This window comes from Suricata suricatta, chromosome 7 (assembly GCF_006229205.1).
Source record: "Suricata suricatta isolate VVHF042 chromosome 7, meerkat_22Aug2017_6uvM2_HiC, whole genome shotgun sequence".
Taxonomy (NCBI): Eukaryota; Metazoa; Chordata; class Mammalia; order Carnivora; family Herpestidae; genus Suricata; species Suricata suricatta.
The window spans coordinates 133,834,085-133,860,210 of NC_043706.1; the positions used below are offsets into that span (position 1 = coordinate 133,834,085).

General features: G+C 41.8%; 1 protein-coding gene and 1 pseudogene across 1 annotated transcript in view; both read right to left on the reverse strand.

Moving 5' to 3' along the window:
• Nucleotides 1-26,126, reverse strand: part of TFB1M (transcription factor B1, mitochondrial) — a 63,346-nt gene that overhangs the window by 24,553 nt on the left and 12,667 nt on the right. The window contains exons 3-5 of the mRNA XM_029944052.1: nucleotides 22,375-22,483; nucleotides 20,889-21,040; nucleotides 6,981-7,100 (exon numbers count right to left, since the gene is read on the reverse strand). Of these exons, the coding sequence (XP_029799912.1) occupies nucleotides 6,981-7,100; nucleotides 20,889-21,040; nucleotides 22,375-22,483 (381 nt within the window). The remainder of the gene's footprint in view (nucleotides 1-6,980; nucleotides 7,101-20,888; nucleotides 21,041-22,374; nucleotides 22,484-26,126) is intronic.
• LOC115296403 lies at nucleotides 17,174-18,129 on the reverse strand (annotated as a pseudogene).

Below are 26,126 nucleotides of genomic sequence, written 5' to 3' on the forward strand. Positions count from 1 at the left end.
ACAGTGAGATGAAATACAAAATTTTCATACTAAAAATTACATACTAAAAACTCTAGAAGTTTAAGAAACACTAGAGTATGTCAATTAGACTAATTTTATGACTCCAATCAAAGAAGTTGCATTTTCTATAGAAAGAAAAGAATTCTGGAATTGAGGTCAACTAGTCTGAACAGGATTGTTACAGTTCATGGAAGTAAAAGCTTGGCCATTAGAGCTTGATTAAGTTAGTTTGTCTAAAGACCAATAACCAGGAGGGATTACAGATCCTCCAGAAAAATCCTAAGGTGGTTATAAATACGTTCTTGAAAGACCACTAAAGGAATCTCATACCTCATTCTCAGTGTTGGTTGAGAATAAGTACTGATTTTAGGCAATTTCTTTGATCATCTGTAGAGAAGAAACCTCCCTCTCTCAAATCTCCTGTGAACCTGTCTGAAGCTCTAATTTACCACTTAGCATATTTCACTTGTGTTAGGAGTTATTTGTGTTTATGACTGTCTCCTCTTGTATTCAGAAAGGGTTAGCCAAAGGGACAGCCTTGTGCCATTATTTTATCTTCTCTAGAAGAGTCTTCTCCTTTCTTAAGAAAATAAAAATTTTTTAAATGTGCTCATTGCAACCATCAGTCAAATATTTTCTGGCTTTCCTCAGAATACTCTTGACCTGAGAAATAGTAAAACTACTTCAGAGCAGCAGAGAATTCTTTTAGAACCAAAACTTAATCATTTTATTGCTTTCCTTTATCAGATATAGTGTCTCTCCTCTTTGATGACTGCTTTCCTAGATTACAAAGAAATTCCCTGCATGTAATATCTAGAACACGATGAAAAGCATCTAAAGAAAACCGCTATGAGTATGTGTAATTGGCCAGAGAGCAAACATCCCTCAATAAAGTGAACCAAAGGGGCGCCTGGGTGGCTCAGTCAGTTAAGCAGCTGACTTCAGCTCAAGTCATGATCTCACGGTTCGTGGGTTTGAGCCTCACATCAGGCTCTGTGCTGACAGCTCAGAGCCTGGAGCCTGCTTCGGATTCTGTATCTCCCTCTCTCTGTGACCCCCCCACCCCCACTCATGCTCTGTTTCTGTCTCAATAATAAATTCTTAAAAATTTAAAAATAAAATAAAATAAAGTGAACCAAAAACACAGCTAGTTTCCCAAATAATAAATATTTTCATGAGTCTTTAATCCTGGAGTAAAGAACATTTCATTAACTAACTGCATGTGTATCTTACCCCAAAATCAAAGACAAGGTTGGAAACAACTTCTAAAAATGCCCTCACTAAATAACTAAAATAAAAAGAAACTTTCCACTAAAAGTATTCTAAAATCCACCTTAAGAAATACTTGGTAAAATTTAAATACCTTACGGATTCTGGATTGTGATAATAACCCTAACTATAAAAGCCTAAAAGTAAAGATCTTTGGTTCTGATATATTTGGGTCTTATATTATTCAAATGTTATATACACTCAGATGTGCATTATGAGAAGAAAGCAAGCTACAAGTAAAACCTGATGATGACCTGTAAGAGGTCTCTAGTCATTAGATTACACCCGGGGTCTAACCGGAACTATTATTTTGGAAGAAACGGTTTACAATGTCTGAAACCTTGAGATGCTCAAAGGAGATGGTATTGGGAATGAGTTTTCTGAGCCTGACTTAGAACAAGCTGAAGACTTACACGAGTGGAAGATGGACCGGCTTCCTACGGCCATCTAACCCAAAGCTCAGCTAACTGTGGTGGCCAACACGGCAGAGGAAATGGACGGCGGTCGCAGAGACTGTGGAGGCTTCTCAGACCACGCTTCAAGATGGCCAAGTAGGGCTAACACTCCTGGCTCAGGGCCCCATGCTAAATATATAATCTCTATCTAAATCTAAAAAACCTTGTAATGCAATCTTTTTCATGCTGTCTACTTTCCTCAATGATGTCAAATAAAATTTTACAAGACTTTATTCTTGCGAGTTTCAGCAAGCGAGAAGAAACTGGTCCTTCACCAGCTGTAAACTCCCTGAGGGCAGATTCCATGTCTGATTTTGCCCGTCCCTCTCACGCATCCCCCCCAAACCCCCAGCCCCACTCCGCCTAGCCCAAGCCTTTTCACGCGAGAGCTGCTCAGTACACATCCGACAAAGAAATAGATAAGCTTTTAAAATATATGCCCTGTAGTAACTCATCCAGTAGTGGTTTTGCTGAAACAGACACCACTTTATCAATTTTCATTTTTGGCAGAGAAAGTTTGTTTCTGTAATTAGCATATAATAATAACAGTCTCGTTTAATATCCAACTATTTTCCACAGATGAGTAATCACAAGTAACACTGCCAAAACAGGCTCTCTTAAAAATGTGGAAAGAGGGGCGCCTGGGTGGCTCAGTTGGTTAAGCCTCCAACTTCGGCCCAGGTCAGATCTCACGTTCGTAGGTTCGAGCCCCGCATCGGGCTCTGTGCTGACAGCTAGCTCAGAGCCTGGAGCCTGCTTCAGATTCTATGTCTCCCTCTCTCTCTGCCCCTCCCCGCTCATGCTCTGAATCTCTCTGTCTCAAAAATAAATAAAACATTAAAAAAATTAAAAAAAAATTTAAAAAAAATGTGGAAAGAGGAGGACCGGAAGGCGGAGCAGGAGGACCCTCGGCGCACCTCATCCAGGGACACCCCAGCCAACGGGTACATCCGCACGATTAACCCTAAATACAACCTGACGACTGCAGAGCGGATCTCGCAGCTTATCACAGAGAAGAGGCTACACTGGAAAGGGAAGGAGGAACAGAGGTGTGGTTGGGAACCAAACCCCCAGTGACACTGACCACAAGGAGAGGGATGACAGGAGGTCAGAGAGAAGGGAGATCACACCAGACACTGGGCACCCGGCTGCGGGAAGACAAGCACCCATTACATCTGGCTTTGAAGACCAGTGAGGCTTAATTTAGGGAGCTTTGAAAATCAGTGGGGCTTAACTCTGGGTACCTTAAAAATCAATGGGATCAACTCCAGGAGAGCAAGAGGACATAGGAAACTGAGTCCCCACCCGTAAAGAGCCAGCATATTAAATAGCTCCACCCAAGACACAGCACAAAACCAGGAGCTTGAAAAATGCCTGTGGTATGCATGCCAGAGATTTACTTCCTAATCTCAAAGCGTGTGCTCAAGGGGCAGGGTCTGCAGTAGACCTCCCCGGGAACAAAAGGGCTGGCAGACCCCATTTCTCTTCCCCTCTTTCAGCCTAGATAGCTGGGCGTTTGGGGGACCAGCACTGGCTGCACCTGTCCAGCTATGCTGCCCCCGAGCTCTCCTGGGGACTGGCCCCATCTAACCTGCCCGCCTTGGCAGGCATCCCTTCAAAGTGGTTTCCTCCCTGCCACACGCTGCAAGCCACCCCCACCCAGCACTGTGTCCAGTTCTGGGAGCTGAGCCCTTGTAGCTGGCTATGCAGGGACAAAACCCTGCCATTCGGTGTGCCCGCAGCTGCGGCAGAGGCTGACTGCAAACCCCTGGTCTGATCACTGACCTTATCCACCTAGAGGCCCACGCAGCGCTCAGATGGGCACCGTGACAGCACAAGGGCCAAGCCATGTCCAGCGCGCCCACCGCACACCAAAGTGGGTCAGTGTGGCTGCCTGGGCTAAGGACAAACCTGGCTCAGCCACGACAGTATGGTGCACGTAGTTCATACTGCGGACACCCTGGAGCACCTGCTTCTGGACCAGGGCGCACTGGGCTACAGGGGTGCCACATGACCTCTTCTGTGCAAGGCCACTATTTTCAAGACCAGGAGATGGAGCTGCCTTCCCTCATACACAGAAACAAAGTTAGACAAAAACGAAGAGCCAGGAATATGCCCCAAATGAAAGACAGGACAAAAATCACAGCAAAAGAGGTAAATGAAGTGAAGAGAAACAAAATGCCTGATAAAAAATAAAAGGAATGGTCATAAAGGTGCACGACTTGAGAAAAGAAAGGCTAAACTAAGAACTTCAACAAAGAGAAAATGTCAAACAGAACCAGTCAGAGATGGAGAACTCAAGAAGTGGAAGAAAAACCTCACCAGAGGGAACCAAGAGCAGGTCGTGTGAGGCAGAAAAATGGGTCAGTGATCTGGAAGATGGGGGCTGGAAAGCAATCAAGCTGCACAGCAAAACAAAAAAGAATAAAAAATGAGGGTATGTTAAGGGAACTCAGAGGCACCATCAAGTGTATTAACAATGGCATTAATGGGATCCTAGGAAGAGAAAATATAAACAGGCAGAAAACTCTTTGAAGAAATAAGAGCTGAAACCTTCCCTAATCTAGAAAAGGAAAGAGACATCTGGATCTAGAAAGCACAGAAAACCCCGAACAAGATACACCCATGGATGTTCACACCAAGGCACAAAATAATTGAAGTGTAAGAAAGTAATAATAAAGAGAGAATTTCAAAAGTAGCATGAGAGAGAAACAGTTACCCACAAGGGAGATCCCATAAGGCTTTGGCATCATACACTCCAAGTGCCACAAGGAAAGAGCCTGCCATCAGGCTATCCAGTACAATTACTACTCAGTGTTTGTTGATGTCATCACCCCTAAAACAGACTTACAGGAAGTGTTAAAGAAAAGGTCATAACTAGAAGAAAGGTATGAAAGGAAAAAAAAAAAAACTTCACAGGTAAAAGCAAACTTCTAATAAATGCAGTAGATTAAGACAGTATGGAGGTTAAAATACAAAAGTAGTAAAATCAATTATATGTGCAAAACTCAGCCAAAGGATTTCACATTTTACACAATAAAAAGATGTAAAATAGGATACATACACAAAACATGGGAGGAGTAAAAATTTACTGCTTTTAGAATATGTTCAAACTTAAGCAACTGTAACTCAACAACAACTGCTGTACACATTAAGATATTATACATGAGGCCAGTGGTAACCGTAGATCAAAAACCTGTAATAGATACACAAAAAATAAAGACAAAGAAATTCAACCATAACACTAAAGAAAGCCATCAAACCACAAGGGAAGAAAGCAAAAGAAAGGAATAGAGAACTATAAAAACAACTGGAATTACACCATACACAAAAATAAACTTAAAATAGACCAAAAACCTAAATGTGAAACCAAAACCATAAAACTCCTAGAATACAACATAAGCAATACTGTCTCTGACATAGCCATAGCAATATTTTTCTACATATGACTCCAGAGGCCAGGGAAACAAAAGCAAAAATAAACTATCAGGATTATAGCAGAAGAAGAAGCTTTTGTACAGCAAAGGAAACCAACAAAACAAAAAGCAATCTACTAAATGGGAGAAGGTATTTGCAAAGGATAGATCTGACAAAGGGTTAGTATCCAAGTTATATACAGAACTTACACAACTCAACACCAAAGAAACAATTCAATTGAAAAAATGGACAGACGACCTGAGTCAACATTTTTCCAAAGACAACACAGATAGCCAACAGCTCAACATCCCTCATCAAGAAAATGCAACATAAAACCACAACCAGACATCACCTTATATCTATGAGAATGTCTAGAATCAAAAAGACACGGACTAGCAAATGTTGGTGAGACTGTGGAGAATAAGGAACCCTCGTGCACTGCTGGTAGAAATGTAAATTGGTGCAACTACCATGGAGAAGTTTGGACATGTCTCAAAAACTTAAAAATAGAAATACCACATGATCTGTTAATAGGACTAGTATTTACTCAAAAAAAGAAAAATATAAGAACACTAACTTGAAAAGATACATACACCTGTATTGATAGTAGTTGTTATTTACACCAACCAAGACATGGCAGTAATCCAAGTGTCCATTTATGGATGAATGGATCAAGAAGATGTGGTACATATGCATGCATGTATATATGTGTACACACACAGAATATTACTCAGCCATAAAAAAAGAATGAGACCTTGCCTTTTGTAATAACATGGATGGACCTAGAGTGTGTATAAGTGAAATATGTCAGAGAAAGATGACTACTATAATTTGAATCACACACGGAATCTAAAAAAACAAACAAACAAACAAAAAAAAACAAATGAACAAATAAGACACAAAGAAACAAACAAACCTAAAACCAGACTTAACTGCAGAGAATAAATTGGTGGTTGCCAGAGAGAAGGGGTGTGAGAAGATGGGTAAAATAAATACAACTTCCAGTCATAAAATTAATAACTCATGGGGTGTCTGGATGTCTCAGTCGGTTGAGCATCACATTCTTGATTTTAGCTCAGGTTGTGATCTCACAGTTTGTGGGATTGAGCCCCATGTCAGACTCTATGCTGACAGTGGGGAGCCTGCTTAGAATTCTCTCTTTCCCTCTCTCTGCCCCTCTCCCACTCACTCACTCACTCATTCAGTCACTCACACTCACACACACACACACACACGGGTGCTTTCTCTCACTCTCTCAAAACAAATCAATAAGCATTTAAAAAAATAAGTGATGAAGATGAAAAGTAGAGGGAATATAATCAATAATACTATAATAACATTGTAGGAGGGCAGATGGTGAGTACACTTATGGTGTGAGCACTGAGTAATGCAGAAAATTGCTGGATCAATATGTTGTACAACTGAAACAGAACACTATAAGTTAACTGTACTTCAAAAAAGAAAAGGTGGGAAAAAATTCATGATAAAAAATGCTGGAGGTTAAGTTGATTTAGAAATCTATCCAGAAATCACAAAACAAATACTGATTTCTTTTTCTAAGGATTAGGTGACCATATAACTTATCTTCCATCCTGGAATACTTTTAAGAGTACAAGGTGATAACACCATCACCACTGGGGCAACACGGATAAACCTAAACATTTACTCACTGTGAAAGGGAGAAAAATTAGGACAACTGTTCACGCGCTGCGATTTTTCTTATTCAGGAGAGAGAGAGAGACAGCACAGTTTGCATAGAAGTGGAGATCAGATCCTAGAGATAACTTCCTAGGAGGCATCCTCAGATGAACAAAGACCTACAAATAAACGGAAACTCACCTCTGGTTTAGGGACAAAGGCCCGCCCGGGGATGGTGAGGATGTGCTGAACGTGGCAGAGGTACTGGGCCATGACAGAAAGGCGACTGCGCTGTTTGCTTCCCGTGCTGGCTGTGAGTCTCTGGAAGACAAAGAGGAATTTTTAGCAAATCATTAATCCAGTCTGATTAGATGGAATGGAGCCAACATTCTATTATCTATGGACACTAGATGGAGTTTTGAGATAAAATTTAAAAGTACAGGCTATCTGACACATGATACACAGGCAGCACCGGGAACATTTCCCCCAGTACCAGCAGAGGTGAACCCAAGTGTGAATTATATCCTATATAATGCACTCAGAAATCCAGCAAGAAAACTTCCCTATCGCTGGAGGCTGGAGATCTGCAAACCACCATTATTTAAATCTAATAAAACTTAGGGGCACCCGGGTGGCTCAGCCGGTTAAGCAGCTGACTTCGGCTCAGGTCACCATCCCACAGTCTAGGAGTCCAAGCCCCGCGTCAGGCTCTGTGCTGACAGCTCAGAGCCTGGAGCCTGCTTCCGACTCTGCATCTCCCTCGATTCTCTGTCTCCCTCACTCTCTGCCTCTCCCCCACTCATGCTCCACTTCTCTCACTCTCAAAACTACACATTAAAAACATCTTTTAAAATCTAATAAAACCTTGAATATTCAGAACTCTTGGAGAACTGTTTTTTTATTTTATTTTTGCAAAAACCAGTAATTTATTCTTTTAAGAACCTAAACAGTTTTAAAATCAGGGGTATCTAAATTAACTAATAAATGCAATGCAATTTCAATCAAAATCTCAAAGTTGTCTTTTTTTAAGGAAATTTAAATTAAATCTCATAAAATCACATATGAAAAAGCAAAAGGCCAAGAACTGGCAGGAGGATCCTGAAGAACATCAACAACATGGGAGGGTCCCTGGCAGATGCCCCCCCAGGTCTCAAAATTAAGGCCAATTATGGCGTTGCTCTAGGCACAGACCAAGGGAGCAACAGCCTAGAGACAGACCCGAGCATGCGGATGTTTGCTATGTGCCAGAGCAGCAACCACTAGCGGGAGAAAGTTGGAGCGCGCAACACGGGGTATTGGCACAAGGAGTAGACCTACAGGAGAGAAGGGTAACTCCCCATCTTGTACTATATCCAAAGTAAGTTCCAAGCATGTTAACAATAAATAAGGAGCAAAACTTTAAAACTTTTATAAGTAGGTATTTATTACTCCATGCTAGGGAAATATTTCTTAAAGATGCAAAAGCAAAAACCGTGGAAGACTGATCTTTTGCTCTATTAAAATTTAAAACTTCTCTATAATAAAAACCTTATAAACATAAGTCACAGACGGAGAGAATGTATTCGAAACTTCTCTGTTCAAAACATAGAACTCCTATACGTTGATAATCAAAAGATCAACAATAGAAAGTAGGCTAAGAAATACGCTAAGAGCACCCAAATGAACCCTGACCATGAACTGTGCTCAACCTCATTACAAACGAGGAACACGCACACTTAAGCTGTAATGAGATAAGCTTTCCTATCCATGAAACGCACAGAATTTCAACCACAGAACCCAGAACTGTGAATGTACGGAGCCCCCAGAACCCCAGCTCCTGCTCGGGAGGACGGGTACAAACACTGTGGGCTACAGCTCGGTAAAACCTACAGGACAGCAGACGTGGAGTACACGTGCATGACCCCTCAGGCCACCTTCAGGACAGGCCCTAGAGAACAGTTCATACACGTCCACAAGGAAACACCGTGGAGGAACGTTTCCTACACATCATGTGTGCGTAGCGTCGGAAACAGAGAAAACACACAAAAGGCCCATCGACAGGGAAGAGGAAGTAAACTATGGTAATTTTGACAATGGAATACTACGTAACAGTTAAAATGAGTAACAATGGGTTACCAAAATAGAGTAGAAAATAATGAAGTGGCAGAAAATATGTGGAGTATTACTCCATTTACACAAAAACTTTAAAACATTACTCCTCATGGTTCCATGCGTGTGTATCTGCAAAGCACATGCCATGGGCATGATGAATATCAATTTTAAGAGAGTACAACTCATAGGAGAGAAAGGGGGACAGAAGAGGGTTCTAAGCATATCTGTAATATTTTATTTCTTAAAAAAAAGACAAAAATATGGCAACATATTAATTAAGATTAGACAAAACAGAGTGGAGGATTAAAAGTTTAGGCACACTGATTTTTTAAAAATGTATCTATGTTCTTGGATACTAGATACTCTGATTCGCTTCTAAATGATACAGGGTCAGCACCTCAAACACCAATGGCTGCTGGATTAATCCTGGAGCTGCATATGCTGGCAGCGTGCCTCACTACTAAACAAACGAGTGTGTTTACTGCATTGGGTTTTGTCTTCTTGCTTCACTGTCATGGGCAGATCCCTAAAATGCCCTATTATTTGCTACTTCAAAGCTGCTGTGGGCATGGAAACCACATAATTTGGCTCGTAAGAGCTTTGCCTTAAGTAGGTTTTAAAACAGAGTGGGGGTGCCTGGGTGGCTCAGCTGGTTAAGCATCTGACTTCGGCTCAGGTCATGATCTCATAGTTCGTGGGTTCAATGCCCGCACTGAGCTCTGTGCTGGGAGCCTGGGGCCTGGAGCCTGCTTCAGATTCTGTGTCTCCCTCTCTCTCTCTCTGCCCCTCCCCCACTCAAGCTCTGTCTTGGTCTCAAAAATAAACATTAAAAAAAAATTAAACTGAGATGCTTAGAAAATTTCCTGTGGGCCCAGTTCGGGATAAGTGATAAGCTGACAAAGCGAGTTCTTCCTTACTAAACTGTGAAACCAAGAAATGTAGATGTTCTCAAGCAAATACAAAAAAAAACAAAAAAACAAAAAACCACTCCAGAAACACACATATAAATGAACTTATGGATCGAATGGTCAAAAATATTTCTCATTCCTCACAAATTTCTTTTGGAGCTTAACTGTACCATTGCCATGAAAGTAAAAAATTCAAGTCCACTGTATGACAATTCAAAGCAGTTGTATAAAACTAAAATCTAACATCACAAAATAAAAAAATAAACCAGGGGCACCTGGGTGGCTCAGGCAGTTGAGCGTCTGACTTCAGCTCAGGTCATGATCTCACAGTTTAGAGTTCGAGCCCCACACTGGGTTCTCTGTGGTCAGCGCAGAGCCTGCTTCGGTTCCTCTATCTCCCACTCTCTCAACCCCTCTCTTTTTCTCTCTCCCCAAAATGAAAGAACACTAAAAAAAAAAAGAAAGTCTTCATGTGAAAATTATTATTTCATGCTGGATTGTTTTCCAGTATCTTACTTCATTGTTCACACTGATGAATTCAATGAAATTTTAAAAATCACTTTAACCAAAGAGCAAACCAGTAAGGCAGGGAGGGTAAACTAATTTGACATAAAGGCATGGTTGAGTATAGTTCACTCAGAGTGCTAGGCGTCCACTCCTGCCAGGAAAGCCTGACCCCTCAACTTGACCCATCCAAATTTTGCAGCAAATACACCGAGGCTGTGGAGAGAATGTGTGGATAGTACACTTGAGTTTAGAAGAAAGCAGCACATACTTCCGCATTCACTGCGGAAAAATTCAAGCCACAGAACAGAAAGCTCTGCAAAAGGTTTCATTAAAAATGAGCCCAAGAGTTAAATGGTCAATCAATCATCCAAACAGGACTTAATATTTCTGTGATAGATAGGTTATATGTAAAGCTCTGGGAGTTCAAACTCCATTACAAGATAGAGATTTTAACAACAAAAGGCCAAGAAACCAAACCAGTTAATTTTTCAGTAAAAGGAAACCTCTAACCCTGGAGATTTTAAAAGCATTCTGAGGGAGAGTAAGAAAAACCAGGGGTCAAAGACTCCACAAGGGCATTGCTATTTTCTTCCTCATCCATCTAAAATAGTTTTAAGTAGAAAAATTAGGCTTATTCTTAGGAGGCTACACAGCCAAAAATCAGGGACACTGAAACAACATCATTCCTGGCGAGGTAACTCCCTCCCGCCCTGCTAGGGATGTGCCCATTAAGCAGCCAGGGACCCCTGAAGATGGGAGAGATCAAGAAGCTAATTCTGGACCCAGAAAGGAAAGACCACAGGTCCAGTCACACGGACAACTTGAACATCATGACTGCAGCAGAAAACACACGACCTGTGTTCAAGTTCAGCTTTCCCTGTAACTAGCTCCATGACCTTCTGCAAGACATTAAACTACTTTAAGCTTCAGTCTCATCATCTATAAAGTGAGGTTAGAGGAGATTTGTTAAGGTCTCATTTACTGCTACACAGTCGGTTTCTACTTTATGAGCTGGAACTTTACACCGTCTGTATGTTCTTTAATGTGTGTGAGCTGAATTCCTATCTTTAGACCCTGCAGACCCAGGGAGAAGCAAAGAGGACTGTGCTCAGTACTTCTGCTCTGTAACTCACAAAACCAAGCAAAGCGAATGCCTACAAGTGCTATGTGTGGAATATAAAATTACAAATATGACAGTGTCAAGAAAAAACAGAGGGTATATAAGAAAATACTACTCGCCGTATATTCTGCTGTTGAAACTTTCACTTGCAAAACGTGACGAGTAGTCAGAGGACCAGTGTTCTGGTCCATGCTTCTAGCGCATTCCATAAATTACAGACTCAATATAAACTCTTCTCAATACTCATACTAAAATTTAACTAAAATCAACACTTTTTGGTTAAAGAAAAATAATTGCATATGGCGAAGTTAAAGCAACACTATTATTAATAATCACAACTGACATTCTGAGTCACTAAAAATATTACTCCACCTCTTAAGCCTCTGTTCCTTTGCATTTTCCCCCAAAAGAATTCGAGAACATAGTGTTTTGCAACTCTATTGTGTTATTCAAGAACAGAAATACCATAATAATCATGTCATCTGAGAAAATAAAAGTCCAAGGACAAACCAAAAGGCTGAGAAAACAAGAAAACTATTAATATATGCTCAAGTCAAACACACAGAAGACAGTTAACAGAATCATAAGCAGGAAATGACATGAGCCTAGGAAAGTAGTGACGCCTTAGAGTTCCCAACAAACACAGACGGGTCCTACATTTTTGTGATGGAAAATTCTAGGATGGCTGAGAAAAAGATTTTACGGTGAAATACTCTAAAGCAAAGCTTCCTACCCTTGGCATTGCTGACATTTTGGGCGGGTAAATGTGGAGCAGTTCTCTGTTGTCGGGGGCTGTCTTGTGCACTGGAGGATGTTTACCAGCATCCCTGCCCTCTATCTGCTAGATGCCAAAGGCAGCTCCCAGTTGTGACAACCAAAAGTATCTCCAGACAGACGGAAGGTAAGAACATGGCAAAGTCGGGGGGGGGGGGGGGGGGGTCCTGAGCTCACTTCTTCCCCTGCACACACCACGGCTGCAGCCTCACAGGGAGCACTCTCCCTGAGAACGACCTGAAGACTCGCAGGGCAGCTCTGGAGATTGGTGGCTATCAAGACAAAACCACATCAAAAAGGGAAAGAGGGGCAAAGACATGGTCAGGTCAGAAACCAAACCCACGAGCGAGGGAGGATGTATCACAGGTGCAAATGTCCTCCCTGAGAAGTGAGGGGGTCCGGCCCCACACCAGGCACCCCACACCCTGGGGATCTGCACCAGAAGTTAAGCTCCCCTAACTTCCGTTTCTGAAAATCAGCTGGGCTTAACTCTGGGAGGCTTGGAGGGCTAGAAAAACTGAGACTCCACACTTACAGGGACCACACGTAATTTCACTTGCTACGAGACTCCTCCCACAGACAGCAGCTTGAAATGTGTCTGGGCCATACCTGAAGAAAACTGATAATTTTAGGGAGCAAGCCAAACGGGTGGTGGGGTGCATGAACTTTACCCAAGAATGGAAATGCTGGTGGCACTACTCTTCTTACCCCGTGAGCCTACACGTCTGATGCCGACGGGCACTAGTCTGCACTCTCCATATACCTTTCTAGCACCGCGTGCCCTGCCCGGTGCTCCCCTGCAGACTTGCCTCGCTGAATCCGCCTTCCTGGCAGGCACCCCTTGACTCCTACTCTGCAAACCTGTCAGCCTCATGGAGACCATTGCCCCCAAAATCAACTCCTGCTGGGGAAGAGGGGAAGGGACATCTCTGTCCACCACTATACCTGCAGTCATAGCCGAGTCCCAACAGAGGGGTGCACACAGCCAACACGGGACATCCCTGACACACACCTTCCACATGAGGCCACTACCTCCCAAACCAGGAATATCAGCTGACCCACCTAATATGTAGAAACAAATACAGAGTTAGACAAAATGACAGCAGAGGAGGTTCCAAACAAAACAGAACAAAGCCTGAAAAAGAATTAAATGAAAGAGAGATAGGCAATCTACCTAAATAAAGAGTTCAAAGTGATGGTGATAAAGTTGTTCACCAAACTTGGGGGAGTGGATGAGCTCACAAGGATTTGAATAAAAAGATAGAAAACATTAAAAAGAGCCAATCAGAGCCAGAGAATACAATAACTGAAAGGGAAAACACAGGAGAGGGAGTGAACAGCAGATCAGAGGATGCAAAATAACAGATCAGTGATCTGGAGAACAGGGCAGTAGAAATCATTCAAGTTAAAGAGCGAAAAGAAAAAAAAGGCTGAAAAAAATCAGGATAGGTTAAGGGACCTCTGGGACAACACCAGGCCACTACTGTTCATATTATAAGGAGCCCCACAAAAAGAAGAAAGGATCAGAAAACTTAATTTTAGGAAATAACTGAAAAGCTACCTAACAAGGAAAAAAACAAAACAAAACAGATATCTAGGTCCAGGAAGCACAGACACCCCTAAACAAGATGAAACCAAAGAGGCCCATATGGAGACAGATAATCATTAAAATCTCAAAAGTTAAAGACAAAGAATGAGTCTTAAAAGAAGCAAGAGAAAAGCAGCCGGTTATAGATCTGTAAGAGGTGATGTGTGAAGGCCAGAGGCAGGATCTATTCAAGGTGCTGAAAGGAAACAACAACAACCCCACAACCAAGAACACTCTACCCAGCAGGAAATATTATCGTCCAGAATTAAAGGTGAGAGAAAGACTTTCCCAAAGTAAAAGGAGTTCATCACCACTAAACCAGCCTTGCAAGAAATGTTTAAGGGATTTCTTTTAAGCAAAAAAGAAAATGCCATAACTAGATGAAAAAAACAAAAGGAAACATTTTACTGGTAACAGTATCATACATTAAAGGTAATCAACCAACCCCTTATAAAAGCTAGTGTAAAGTTTAAGACAGAAGTAGTCAAATCAACTATACCTAGGATGAGTAGGAATACACAAATAGAAAGATATGCAGCAGGACACCAAATACGAAACATGGGCAGGAAGGAAAAACGTGTAATGCTTTCAGAATGGGTTCGAACTTAAGCAACCATCCAGTTAAACAGACTACCAAGTTCATAGGTTGTTACAGAGCGACCTCATAGCCACCTCGACGGTAGCTAGAAGGCATGAGGTGGGGGCAAGAGAGGTTGTTTTGTTTTTTAAAGTTCATTTATTTTTATTTTTATTTTTTTAAGTTCATTGTTTTTTAAAGAGAGAGTATATGTGAAAGAGGAGAGGCAGAGAGATGGAGGGAGGGATTTTCTGAAGTGCAGAGCCTGATGTGGGGCTCAAACCCACAAACCACAAGATCATGACCTGAGCTGAAATCAAGAGTTGGACGCTTAGGAGTCAGATGCCACCCACATTCCTGGTTTGTTTTTTTTTTAAACAGAAGACATTAGAGCAGGTTTTCTTTTTGCTAGCAGTAATCCTGTAAAGAGGGAGTAATCAGTGATGGAGGAGAGAGGAAGGAAATGGTTATAAATTGTGATTTTAAAATTCTGACAGGCCAATAATTAAATAAAAGTCCCTTAAATTAAATGAAAAACTTCCAGCAAAAACTCCCCAATACTGTTGTTTTAAACTCCTTAATTGTGAATAGTTCTGTGAAGATTTCTAGTGTTTTGTTAGCTGCTTCTCCTTGCTTGTTTCTAGGTATTTAATTGAGTTTCCACGTACCCAGTATTCTGCTTGCTCAGAGTTTAACTTTCCCCATAACTTATACATGTCAGGATAATAAATCTGTGCCCACATGAGTATCATTTTGCTGTGACTAGAAGATCAAGTTTTGGGAGCAGGACTAGCCTGGCCAAGCCCAGCTGGGCTGCGGGGTAGCTCTGTGGCCTGGAACAAGCTCATTACAGTCTCCGAGCTTCGGTATTTCTATCAAAAGCTAGTGAGTCACAAGGGTGAAAGGGACAGCACAGGGACCAGAGTCCGTGGCACTGTGACAGCTTGTGTGCCGACAGAGGGGAGCTGCACTCGGGGCGAACACAGCACAGCGGATGCGGTTGTTGAATCAGTGTGTTGTACACCTGAAACGGAGAGAACACTGTGTGTCCACGTCAATTAAAAAATACCTACTTCATTAGGTTGCTTTGAGGCTTAACTAAGAAAATATATGTAAAGTGGCATCTAGCAGACCTTCCGTAAGTAATAGCTGATATTATCATTATTATCAGTACCACATAGGCAAATAAAAAGCAAAGTGAAAAATATTCATATAATTAAAAATTAACAACTGTAAACTCAATAAATTGCCTAGTGAGTTAAATGACAGAAATTTCTTCTGAATCTCCCAAGTCATCTCCGCTTTCATACAGCTTTCATGAAGTATGCATTAAAATACTTTGTGGAACTAGACAGAGGAAGGGGTGGCCCAGCAGTGTAAATGTCTAAATCCCACCAAATCCCACACTACAGAAAAGACCGTCTTCAGGTACTGCCCATGCCTCTGAATGGGGGCTGGGGGCAAAATCGTCTCCACAGAGAAGCACTCCCCTCAAGTGGAACCTGGGAAAAGAGAGAGGGAGAGATCTGGAAACAGCATTCTTACACATCATAGATGCAGAGGGAGGCATCTCTAGAACTGAACGTGACTACATTTTATATATGTGTCTGTATATATATAATTCATATGTATATAATTCTGCAGGGAATTCTGATATTAAAAAGTTTTCTAGAAAAAAACAACCACGAAACTGAGTAATATATGGAAGGACAGTTTTCATAAACTCAACAGCAGCATTACGGGACTCTGAGCTCGGACACATGAGAAAGGGGAGACGGGATCCTTACGGCCCGCAGCTCACGGCCCCCGGGCCGCACTCAGGCGGCAGCCCCAGCAGGAGGAGAAGCGCAGCCGGAGGCTGCCTGATGAGAGGAGATGGAGGCCGGAGCTCTGGGAGGCCAAGGCAGCCAGCATTTGTGAGGCAGACTATTGGATATGGAAACAGAGAGCCAGAGACACAGAGAGAGAGAGACAGAGGGAATGGGAGAGAGGAAGGGGAGGGAGCCCCTGAGATATGTAAAGGGATCCCTTCAAGTCTTTGAGGGAGCTTTGATCTCCAAGTGCATGAGTTTGGGAGGCTAGAGAAAGTAGCATCAGAAAGTGGGACAAAATGGAGGTCACACAGGCTAGGAATAGTTTGTACCCAACAGCCAAGGAAAGAGCCCTTGGGATACATAGGGTACTGGGTGGATTCCTCAGGAAGGTCGTGACTTAGTAGGGGGACTTTCATTAGCCTCAGATTAAAGGCTGCTATACATTTGTCACAAGAACGCGTAAACGCAAGCTTCAACCCGATCTGCACGTGACTCATCTATGTGCCAGAACAAAACCCGCCGCTCAGGCCAATGCAACAAAATCCAGCCCTCAACAAGGGGAAACCAAGCAAAACAAAACCTCACAATACCTAGTATCTTGTCCAAAATTACTAGGCTTGCAAAGAAGCAGAAAAACAGGACCATAGCAGGGGGAGGGGGGAAGCAAATGGTTAAATGGCACAGAAATGGCAGATGTAAAATTAATAAGCCCAGGTCTTAAAGCAGCTATTACAAATATTATACAGATGCAAAGATGCCAAGGAAAGCATGAACATAATAAGGGAAAACATAAGACCCAAATGGAACTTCTAGAGGTAAAACTACAATACCCAAAATGAAAATTGAGTAAAATTAGCAAAAGATTGGCCACTGCACAAGAGTACTGATTTTGAAGATACAGACTTGAACTTTTTTTTTTTAGGATTTCTTATTGGTGCTTCTAGGTATATGTGTTTATAACAGTTAAAGTGTGAAACAAGTGAATCCAACAGATCGAGAGTTCTCCAGCAGCTGCTCTGAACAATACTGTACACTATACAAACTGTTCAAGGCTTACAAACATTTGTTCAGTCTTTTCAACCGAGAAGAATCCTATTCAGCACGCTTCTCCTCCTCAGGTGGTTCGTACTGCGCAAGCTTTGTTTCCAGTTTATTCTCCTCTGCAATGGCTTCATTGATTTCTGTCAATTCTAGGTGAAGCAGCTCGATTTCTTAAGTTTCTGGGGTAGCAGCTCCTAAGCGACGCTTTAGAAGCCCAAAGCTCTAGCAGGTTTCTCTGGTTCTCCATAGAAGGGGCCCGCACCTTGGTCAGCACGTCCACACTGCCGACTTCTCCAGAGCCCTCAGAACTGCTCGTGCCTCGAGGCAGGGGCTTTCTAAAGGGCCGCGGGGACCATGGCAGCAGTGTAGCTGGCGCCCCAAACTGTGGCCGCTGGGCTCTAGGAACTGGAATTTTTTCATGTGGTCATTTTTATTTTTTATTATGTGTGGTGAATTATTAAATTGTTTCATGGAAGTTAACAAATAGATAATCCTTTTTTTCCTTTTGCTGATATAGGATACGATTGTTATCAAATATGAAGTTGTCTGATTTTGGCTTTTTAAAACATTTTCTTACTGTTTGTTTATTTTTGAGAGAGCAAGACAGAGACAGAGAGACATGAGCAGGGGAGGGGGAGAAAGTGAGGGAGACATAGGAAGCAGGCTCCAGGCTCTGAGCTGTCAGCACAGAGCCCGATGCAGGGCTCAAACCCACGGACAGCGAGATCATGACCTGAGTGAAAATGAGACACTCAACCGACCGAGCCGCCCAGGCGCCCCTGGGTCTCCAGAGCTCCAGGCTCTGGAGAAGTCGGCAGTGTGGACGTGCTGGCCTTCTGGTGCAGCCACCACGGTGCTTCGGTTATGAGAGTTTACAACGCATGTTAACACCTGACAGGCAAGTCTCCTCTCACCACTCTTCTTGTCCATTCTTGCAGGTCCACTCAAGATGGTCCCTGGACCTGCACTACATTTCAAGATGTTATTGAAAAAACAAATTAAGAAAAATAAAGCATCTTTATAATACTCATTTTTTTCTTTTAGGGTTATAATTTCTCTTGATTTAGCTCAGTGATCTTTTGGGACTCTCAGTAAAGTTTTGTGATTTTTTTTTATACAGGTCCCTCTTTTTTCCTGCAGTTTCCAAGTAAGTAATTCTATATTTCTAATAATACTTCTGCTTGTCTAATAGTGACATACTTTGCTTTCTTCAATACCTACTGTATTTGATTTTCTGTTTATCACTAATTCAATCCCACACTCTTCCCAACTTACCTATTCTTTCAAATATATGCAAACATGACAGGTGTTTTATCAAATTCCTTGTGCTGCTCTGATGTGAACTGAATGTTCTTCTCAAGAGTCCCTCCTCTGTCTTCTGACCTGGGCCTCTGTTTCCGAGATTTCACACAATCTCTCTTCTTGGTGTCTCTAATCAGACCAGTGCTTACATAGGCTTTGTCATTATGTCAGAGGTACTGGTAGAGGTTAGTGAAAAAGACTTTTCCATAACTGGTGCTAGGGGGTCATATATTATAAACAGTAACACTGGCTTCTATTTCAACCATACACACAAATCAATCTGAAGTGGATTACAGATGTAAATGTGAAAAGTAAACAATAAAAGCTTCTAGAAGATAACACAGAATTCTTCATAATATCAAGATATAAAGAGTTCTTCAATAAGATACAAAAAGCACTAACCATAAATATACAATTAAAAACATCTGCTCTTTTTAAAGATACTATAAAAGACAATATCCTGCCAAAGAGTGGAAAAAAAATTCGCAATGCACTTAATAAAAGACTAGTACAAAGAAAATGTTAGAACTCCTCCAAATCTATGAGAGAAAGACAAGCAATCCAACAGAAAAATGAGCAAAGGGAAAGCAAAGGGCAAAAACGAGGCTATCCCAAAGGTCAATAAATGTGCAAAATAGTGTTCAGTTTAAAAAAGGTTTATTCGACCTGAGAGAGAGAGAGCGTGAGCGTGTGCATGAGGGAGGGGCAGGGAGAGGGAGAGAGAGAACCCCAAGCAGGCTCTGCGCTGAGCACATGGCTCAGTCTCGACCACGAGGTCATGACCTGAGCCGATATCAAGAGCTGGACACTTAACCGCCGGAGCCACCCAGGTGACGCCAGTGCTCCACTTGATGAACAGTTCAGCAAAAGACCAAACAAAACCACCAAAACACACCATTCAGCTCTGATTAACGAAAATGTACAAGCCTGGCAATACCAAGGACTGGCATGGATATGAAGCAAAATGAACTCACACACACAGGTGGTGGGACTATACACAGGCAGGATGACGTCAGAAAGCAAATTAGCATAATCTAGCCAAACAGAAGGCCGGCAGAACTTAAGACCCAGCACTGCCCCGTCTGGCTATTTTCTCGAGGGAAAGCTTGCTTATGTGCTCCAGCCGACGTCAACAGGAGAATCTCCAGGGCAGCTTGGTTTGTAGCCAACACTGGAAGAGGATTCCGAAACCGGAGAATGGACAGACTAAATTATGGCTTGGTCAAAGAGTGGGAGTATATAACTATACAAATAAACTACAGCTATGAGCAGCCTAAGTCAATCAGGATAAAAAGAGTACATACTGCGTGAATTCATTTGCACAAGTTCAAAAATGATAAAGTATATGAATTATACAGGTAAGAATCTATGTGATGAACAGGGAATATTAAGTTCCAAATTCATAGTACTGATTACTTTGGTAGCAGGTCGAGAATAGGAGATACAATCAGAATGAGGCATACAAGAGGGTGTCAAAGATGTTGGGAAATTAACTACTGAGTTGAGTGGTGGGGATTCAGGTGTTCTTTTTATTAAGCCATACAAATATATCATATATTCTTCTGTATTTGTAGGTCATAATAATTAAAAAAATTTTTAAATATATTTTTGAGAGAAAGAGTATGAGTGGGGGAGGGGTAGAGAGGGAGACACAAAATCTGAAGCAGGCTCCAGGCTCTGAGCTGTCAGCACAAAGCCTGATGCAGGGCTAGAACTCATAAACCATGAGATCATGACCGGAGTTGAAGTCGGATGCTTAACTGACTGAGCCACCCAGGTGCCATTAATAATTTTTTAAAAAAAAATCACTTCTAGTCTGCAGATCGCCTCATCAAACCTTCAACACTAGACTTCATTAAACCCTTGCTTATTACCCTGTAGGATAATTTTCTAGAGAGTGACCTGGGGACGGGGACACTCCTGCCATCGGGATGCAGGCGCAGCAGGCCCAGCGGAAGTAGGGGATTAAGTGAAAGTCTACGTGCTGCATAACACCAACCCCCTTCCCTTTCTCCAAACTGATCACTGCATTCTTTAACTACCATCTCATGAAGTTTAGTATGTCAATTTTAACCGATCACAAGCCCATCCGTACGTGTTGCTGCGTCAGCAGTATCCCACAGATCTCGTCTCTCACTGTTCCATGGCCTCACTGTGTCCCCCTGAGTACGACATGGCACTCGTGTCCTCCACGGAGCCCTCACGGCGAGAACACCTGTGAGCATCCTCACGTGCTTAACTTTTGGGTGAGCTATTCTTGGTCTGTGTGTGTAATGGAGTATTAACTCAGAAAACATAGTCTGTGACAAAAATGCACTATTATTTGTTTTGGGATTTGATCATGTGATAAAAGAGCCAAAAAAAAAGAAAAAAAGGCTAGAACTTACCTCTGCCACTTCCTTTTGAAAAGTCAATGTCATTTGGGTTCTGCCATAAACGAAAGGTCCATCTCTACAAGAAACATTTTCAAGCCACTTGATAATCAGTGGAGTCGATACATTAAAGGGCAGATTTCCAATAATATGTACATTTGGAGGATCTGGTTAGCAGGAGAAAAAAACAACTTGTAAGGATTTCATCAAAGTATTCTGAATATTATTTTAGTTAAGAGTAAAATCAACTTGAAAAAAAAAAAGTAAAATCAACTTGGATACGGACAGTATCAAACAAAAATATATGAAAAGACATGACTAAATATTTTTCAGTCCATTTATTCTTCAAAAGCAATGTTTTCTCATCATCAGCTTTGAATTATTAAGAAAAACATTTTACTGTAATCAGAGTTCAAAGTCATCAGGTTTTCTGGCTTAGGAGAAATACGAGAAAGATTTGGTCTGAGGGAAAAGGTACTGTGATGTGGACGTTAGGCGGCACCCAGGTGAAGCTGCCAGAGGATCAGATGCCCAGGAAGGGGCCACGGGCCGCATACAGGGGTGTTACGTGTCTGCAGCGAAGGGGGAGGGGGGAACCACAGGAGCAGAGTAATTCGGGCAAATCCGAGCACAAGAGCATGTGCCTGGAAGGAAAGTCTCAGGATCGACATCTAAAAGGCAGCTGGAAAAATAACCACCAGCAAGGAATAGCTGGAGATGCCACACAGTTAAAAGGAAAAAATGGAAGGAGCTGGTATCAGGGAAGACAGGAGCAGAGAAAACGTCCAGAAGAAGAGGAGGTAACAGTCAAATGAATGCCCGAGAACCCGGTCAGATAAGGTTTGAAAGAGGAAATCAGGACGTCACTCTGACTCCGGCGGCGGGACTGGGGCAGGACTGGAAACCTGAAGCAGGGTGCCGAGAAGAGACCATGCCGGCAGGGGAGCCAGGCAGTGCCGAGGCCACACGCACACGCACACACACGGAAGCCGTTACGTGAAGGGGCGCCAGCAGCACACGTTCCAAAGGGCTTTATGGGCAAGTGACACACCCCCTTTATCGATGTAATATTCAAACAAGTTGGCTCAGAGCAGGTACCCGTAAACTGTCTAAAATGAAGACTGCCCTGGCTGGTATGGAATGTGGGACCGTGGTAACTGGGTGCGGCCTGGTGTACTAAACATTTCTTTTTTCACCACTTGGAAAAAGTAACACCTCAGAGTTTATCTCATCATTACATGGTATCATAAAAATAGCAAGTTTATTTGAAGAGAACCCTAAAGGTTTGAAAAGTATGAGACAAAATAGAAGAAAAAGTAATTAGGTTTATCATTTTGGAAAAGAGTAGAAAAGCAGAAAAATTATAATGTACACTACATATTTAATTCTGTTTTGATAATATTTAATATAAATGTATAATATTTTTAATACATAAAAGCATAAATATTTGTACTATAAGTAATTATAAAAGAAAATAAGAAAATCAATCCAAATCACTTACCATCTTCCCACCGTCTTTTAAGACTTTCTGGAAAAGCCCTTTCTACCTTATAGGTCAACACATCTCCGTGGACAATTCTCAGTTTTCCAGGGGCTGCATCGGAGAGCATCTAGTTTACAGGAAGGTCAACAGAGTGAGCTCATACTTCGGAGAACAGTGAAATGCGCTCTCGCTCTCTCTCTCTCTCCCCACAGACAGACAGACAGACAGACACACAGACACACACACACAGACACACACACACACACACACACACACACACACCAGAGTGAGCTCATACTTCAGAGAACAGTGAAATGCGCTCTCGCTCTCTCTCTCCCCCTAGAGACAGACAGACAGACAGACAGACACACACACACACACACACACACACACACACACACACACGTACACACCCCTGCACCCAACATGAAACTTGATTCTTTAAAGGCATGGTTTAAAAAACAACCACCCAGATCCAGTCCCTGAAGCTTAAGCTGAAAACGCAGGAGTGAATACACGTGTCACTAAGAACTAACATCCCTGCGAAGGTAGATAAGGAAAAGGTGACCCTATTTCACATCAGGTCTCATCTTGGCTCCACGGCAGGGAACTTCTGCCCTGAGCACCCCTTGGTCCTGCTGGTTTTCTCTCCCGGCCCTCTCCTTGCCTAATTCTGGCCACTGATAAGAAGGACGAAGGAAAGATCACGAAGTCAGAGAAGAGACCCTGGACCAAGGCACCCAGTGTGTAGAGCCCTCCTGGCTCCGGGTAAGCGCGGGGCCTTGCACAGGCTTGTGGACAGCATGACGACACTACAGGCAGCTGTGCACAGGGCGGCTGCTTCTCCCGGGGACACCTCCAGGGCAGCACCAGCTTCTCACCTAGCTTAAGGTCCCCTGCAGCTACTAAGTGCACAGTAGCTACTTCACGTATGTTGGAAAGTGAATAAATAAGTGAACAAGCAGCTATAAAACTTTAAAATTCCCCTCCCAGCCTGAGATTTGAGGTTCCCAAAACTTATAAGGGCAAGAAACTTGCAAAAAATTCTTTCACTGATAAATCAGGTAGATTTATACAAATAACATTTCAAAAATACAGACCTGAAATGCTTATATTGGTAAGAAGCTAAACATTTTCAATTTGGGAATCATCTAGTCTGGTATATTTAGTCATGGTAGTTTAGCAAAAAAAAAAAAAAAAAATTGTGTATCTCCAATACTAATGTACTTATGGATTATTTTAAATTACCAAATTTGCTAAAACTTAATCTGAGGAGTTCCAGATAGTAAATCATGGAAAACATAATAACTTCAACATGTTATGAATAAAAAAGGAGATAACTCTCTTTGGGACAGGTTCTTATTGCATAAAAACTATGTATTTAATGACTGCATTTACCATTAATGAAGAATATTAGTTGTTTTCTATAATTATGCCTCACATAATTAAAACAAATCTGCACACCAAAAACAAAGCAGAAGAACTAAAAGCTTATGCTTCATGATCGTATATATAGAAAGTAATAAAGTAATCAGTAATTAAGACTAAAACAAAACAAAACCATGTAAACTTAGATCTTTGGCATTAATATACATGCTGATAATGACGTTTGAAATGTTAATTTTTTTCTACACACAGCTGCATACCAGAAAATTGGTCTAACACACATTAACCTTCCTTTCCTAGGTTTAGAGTCGCATTTCTATCCTATTTCTCTAGGATTCCTCTTCAGACTTAAGTCTCAGTCCATGACAAAGCAAATCCTCCCATTTTTTAAAAGGTCCACCTCCTCCAAGACTACCCTTTCAGAGTCCCCACTGAGGAAGGAATGAATACTAGTGACCACAGCTTTAATGTGAAGGCCCTAAAGCATTATGGCAGTGGGGGGAGGCAGAAATGCTATACAAACTAAAATGATAGTATGAATGACCGCAGACAATAGCCACTTAAACACCTAATGATATTCAGTAGTGACACACAAACACTTTCTAACCAACCACTAACAGAGAATGATGTTTTCACTACCAGGACGGTATCTGGGGGATGGTGGAGAGGTGGGAAAGATCACTATTACAGTGGCGAGAAGAACACTGCTACTCTACACTTGAAAACCTTGATGGTGTTCGCTCATCGTGTGCTCAAAGGCACAGCTGACTATGAATGCAGGCACCGATTATAGTCAAATGAGTATTTTTACAGACACTCAAATTATTCGATCATTTTTATTTTAGTTTTCAATCCTATATCCTTCCAAAGTGAGATCTAAGTCAGTTTAGAGTAAAAGGCATTCATGAGATAAGGCTATAAAAGAAGAAACAGAAAATCACACGATGAAAGGAGAAGCAGGCATGTAAATCCCACAGGTGTTAGCTCTCACAATGTATATACTGAATTATAGAATTCTTACTCTCTATTGGAAACAATTATCCTAAATCTCCAGGAAAGAAATTTTTTTCCTTGCATTAAGTTGTGTGAGGGGTATATAGAACAAAATAATAGAGAATGGCTTTAGTAAAAATGAGGAAACAAATGTAGGAGTATTCTTCCCATGCTCACTTAAAAAAATCTCTTTCTTCTAAGTCAAGGTCTTAGAGATAGCTTTTCTGCAGGGGACACACACCTATGGTCCACCAATATAATCTGTTGGTGATCTAATTTGATAAGGAAACTGTTTTTTAAATTTGTTTATATTTACTTCGAGAGAGACGGAGAGAGAGCACATAAGCAGGGGAGAGGCAGAGACGGGGACAGAGGATTCAAAGCAGGCTGTGTCCTGATAGAAGATCGACAGATGCGGGGTTCGAACTTAAGAACCACGAGATTATGACCTGAGCTAAAGTTGGACACTTAACCAACTGAGCAACCAACGTGCCTCTGATGAGGAAATAATTTATGCAACTTTTGGAACGTCTGCACAACTAGCAATTCCTTGAGAACAAAGAACTATATTGAATGGCATTTTGTATGTCATGTGCCACCCTCTCATGGTAGGGGAGGGGCTCACAGCAGCCAGCAGTGTAGAATGAGCTGAAGTGTTAATTACACAGCCTGGTGCTATCACCTTCTTCCTGACCTGTTACATAGTAGAAACTTGAACACTGTTGAAGTAAATAAGTGCTAGGCAAACTACAGGAGAATTAAAGAATCTGTAATATGAAATAGGACAGGTGCAAAACAATTTTTAAAAATTTTTAACATTTATTTATTTTTGAGACACAGAGACAGGGGAGGGGCAGAGAGAGAGGGACACAAAGAATCGGAAGCAGGCTCCAGGCTCTGAACTGTCAGCACAGAGCCTGACGCGGGGCTCGAACCCACGAACTGTGAGATCATGACCTGAGCCGAAGTTGGACGCTCAACTGACTGAGCCACCCAGGCACCCCGGTGAAAAAACAATTTTTATTCTTCTGTAGAACACATAGAAAAGATTAATGCTATTATTCAAAAGGAATTTAAGATAATGTCAGAATACGTTTTCTCCCCCCAGGATGAAGATGACAGCATGACTTCAAAAAGTCCTCGTTTTATTTTTTTAAACAGGACCAAAACATGCATAGCAGAAACTCATTTACTCGGCCTCACCAAGGATTTAGAGATTTAATAAACTTTCTAGTCAAGCAGTGTTTACTTCTTTAAGTGTTAACATTTCTTAAAAAGAAACTTCTATAGTATCCTATCTTTTCCTTGTCTGATTGCTATGGCTGATTTCCAGCATTATGTTGAATAAAAATGGGGAGAATGGGCATCCCTGTCTTGTTCCAGATCTCACA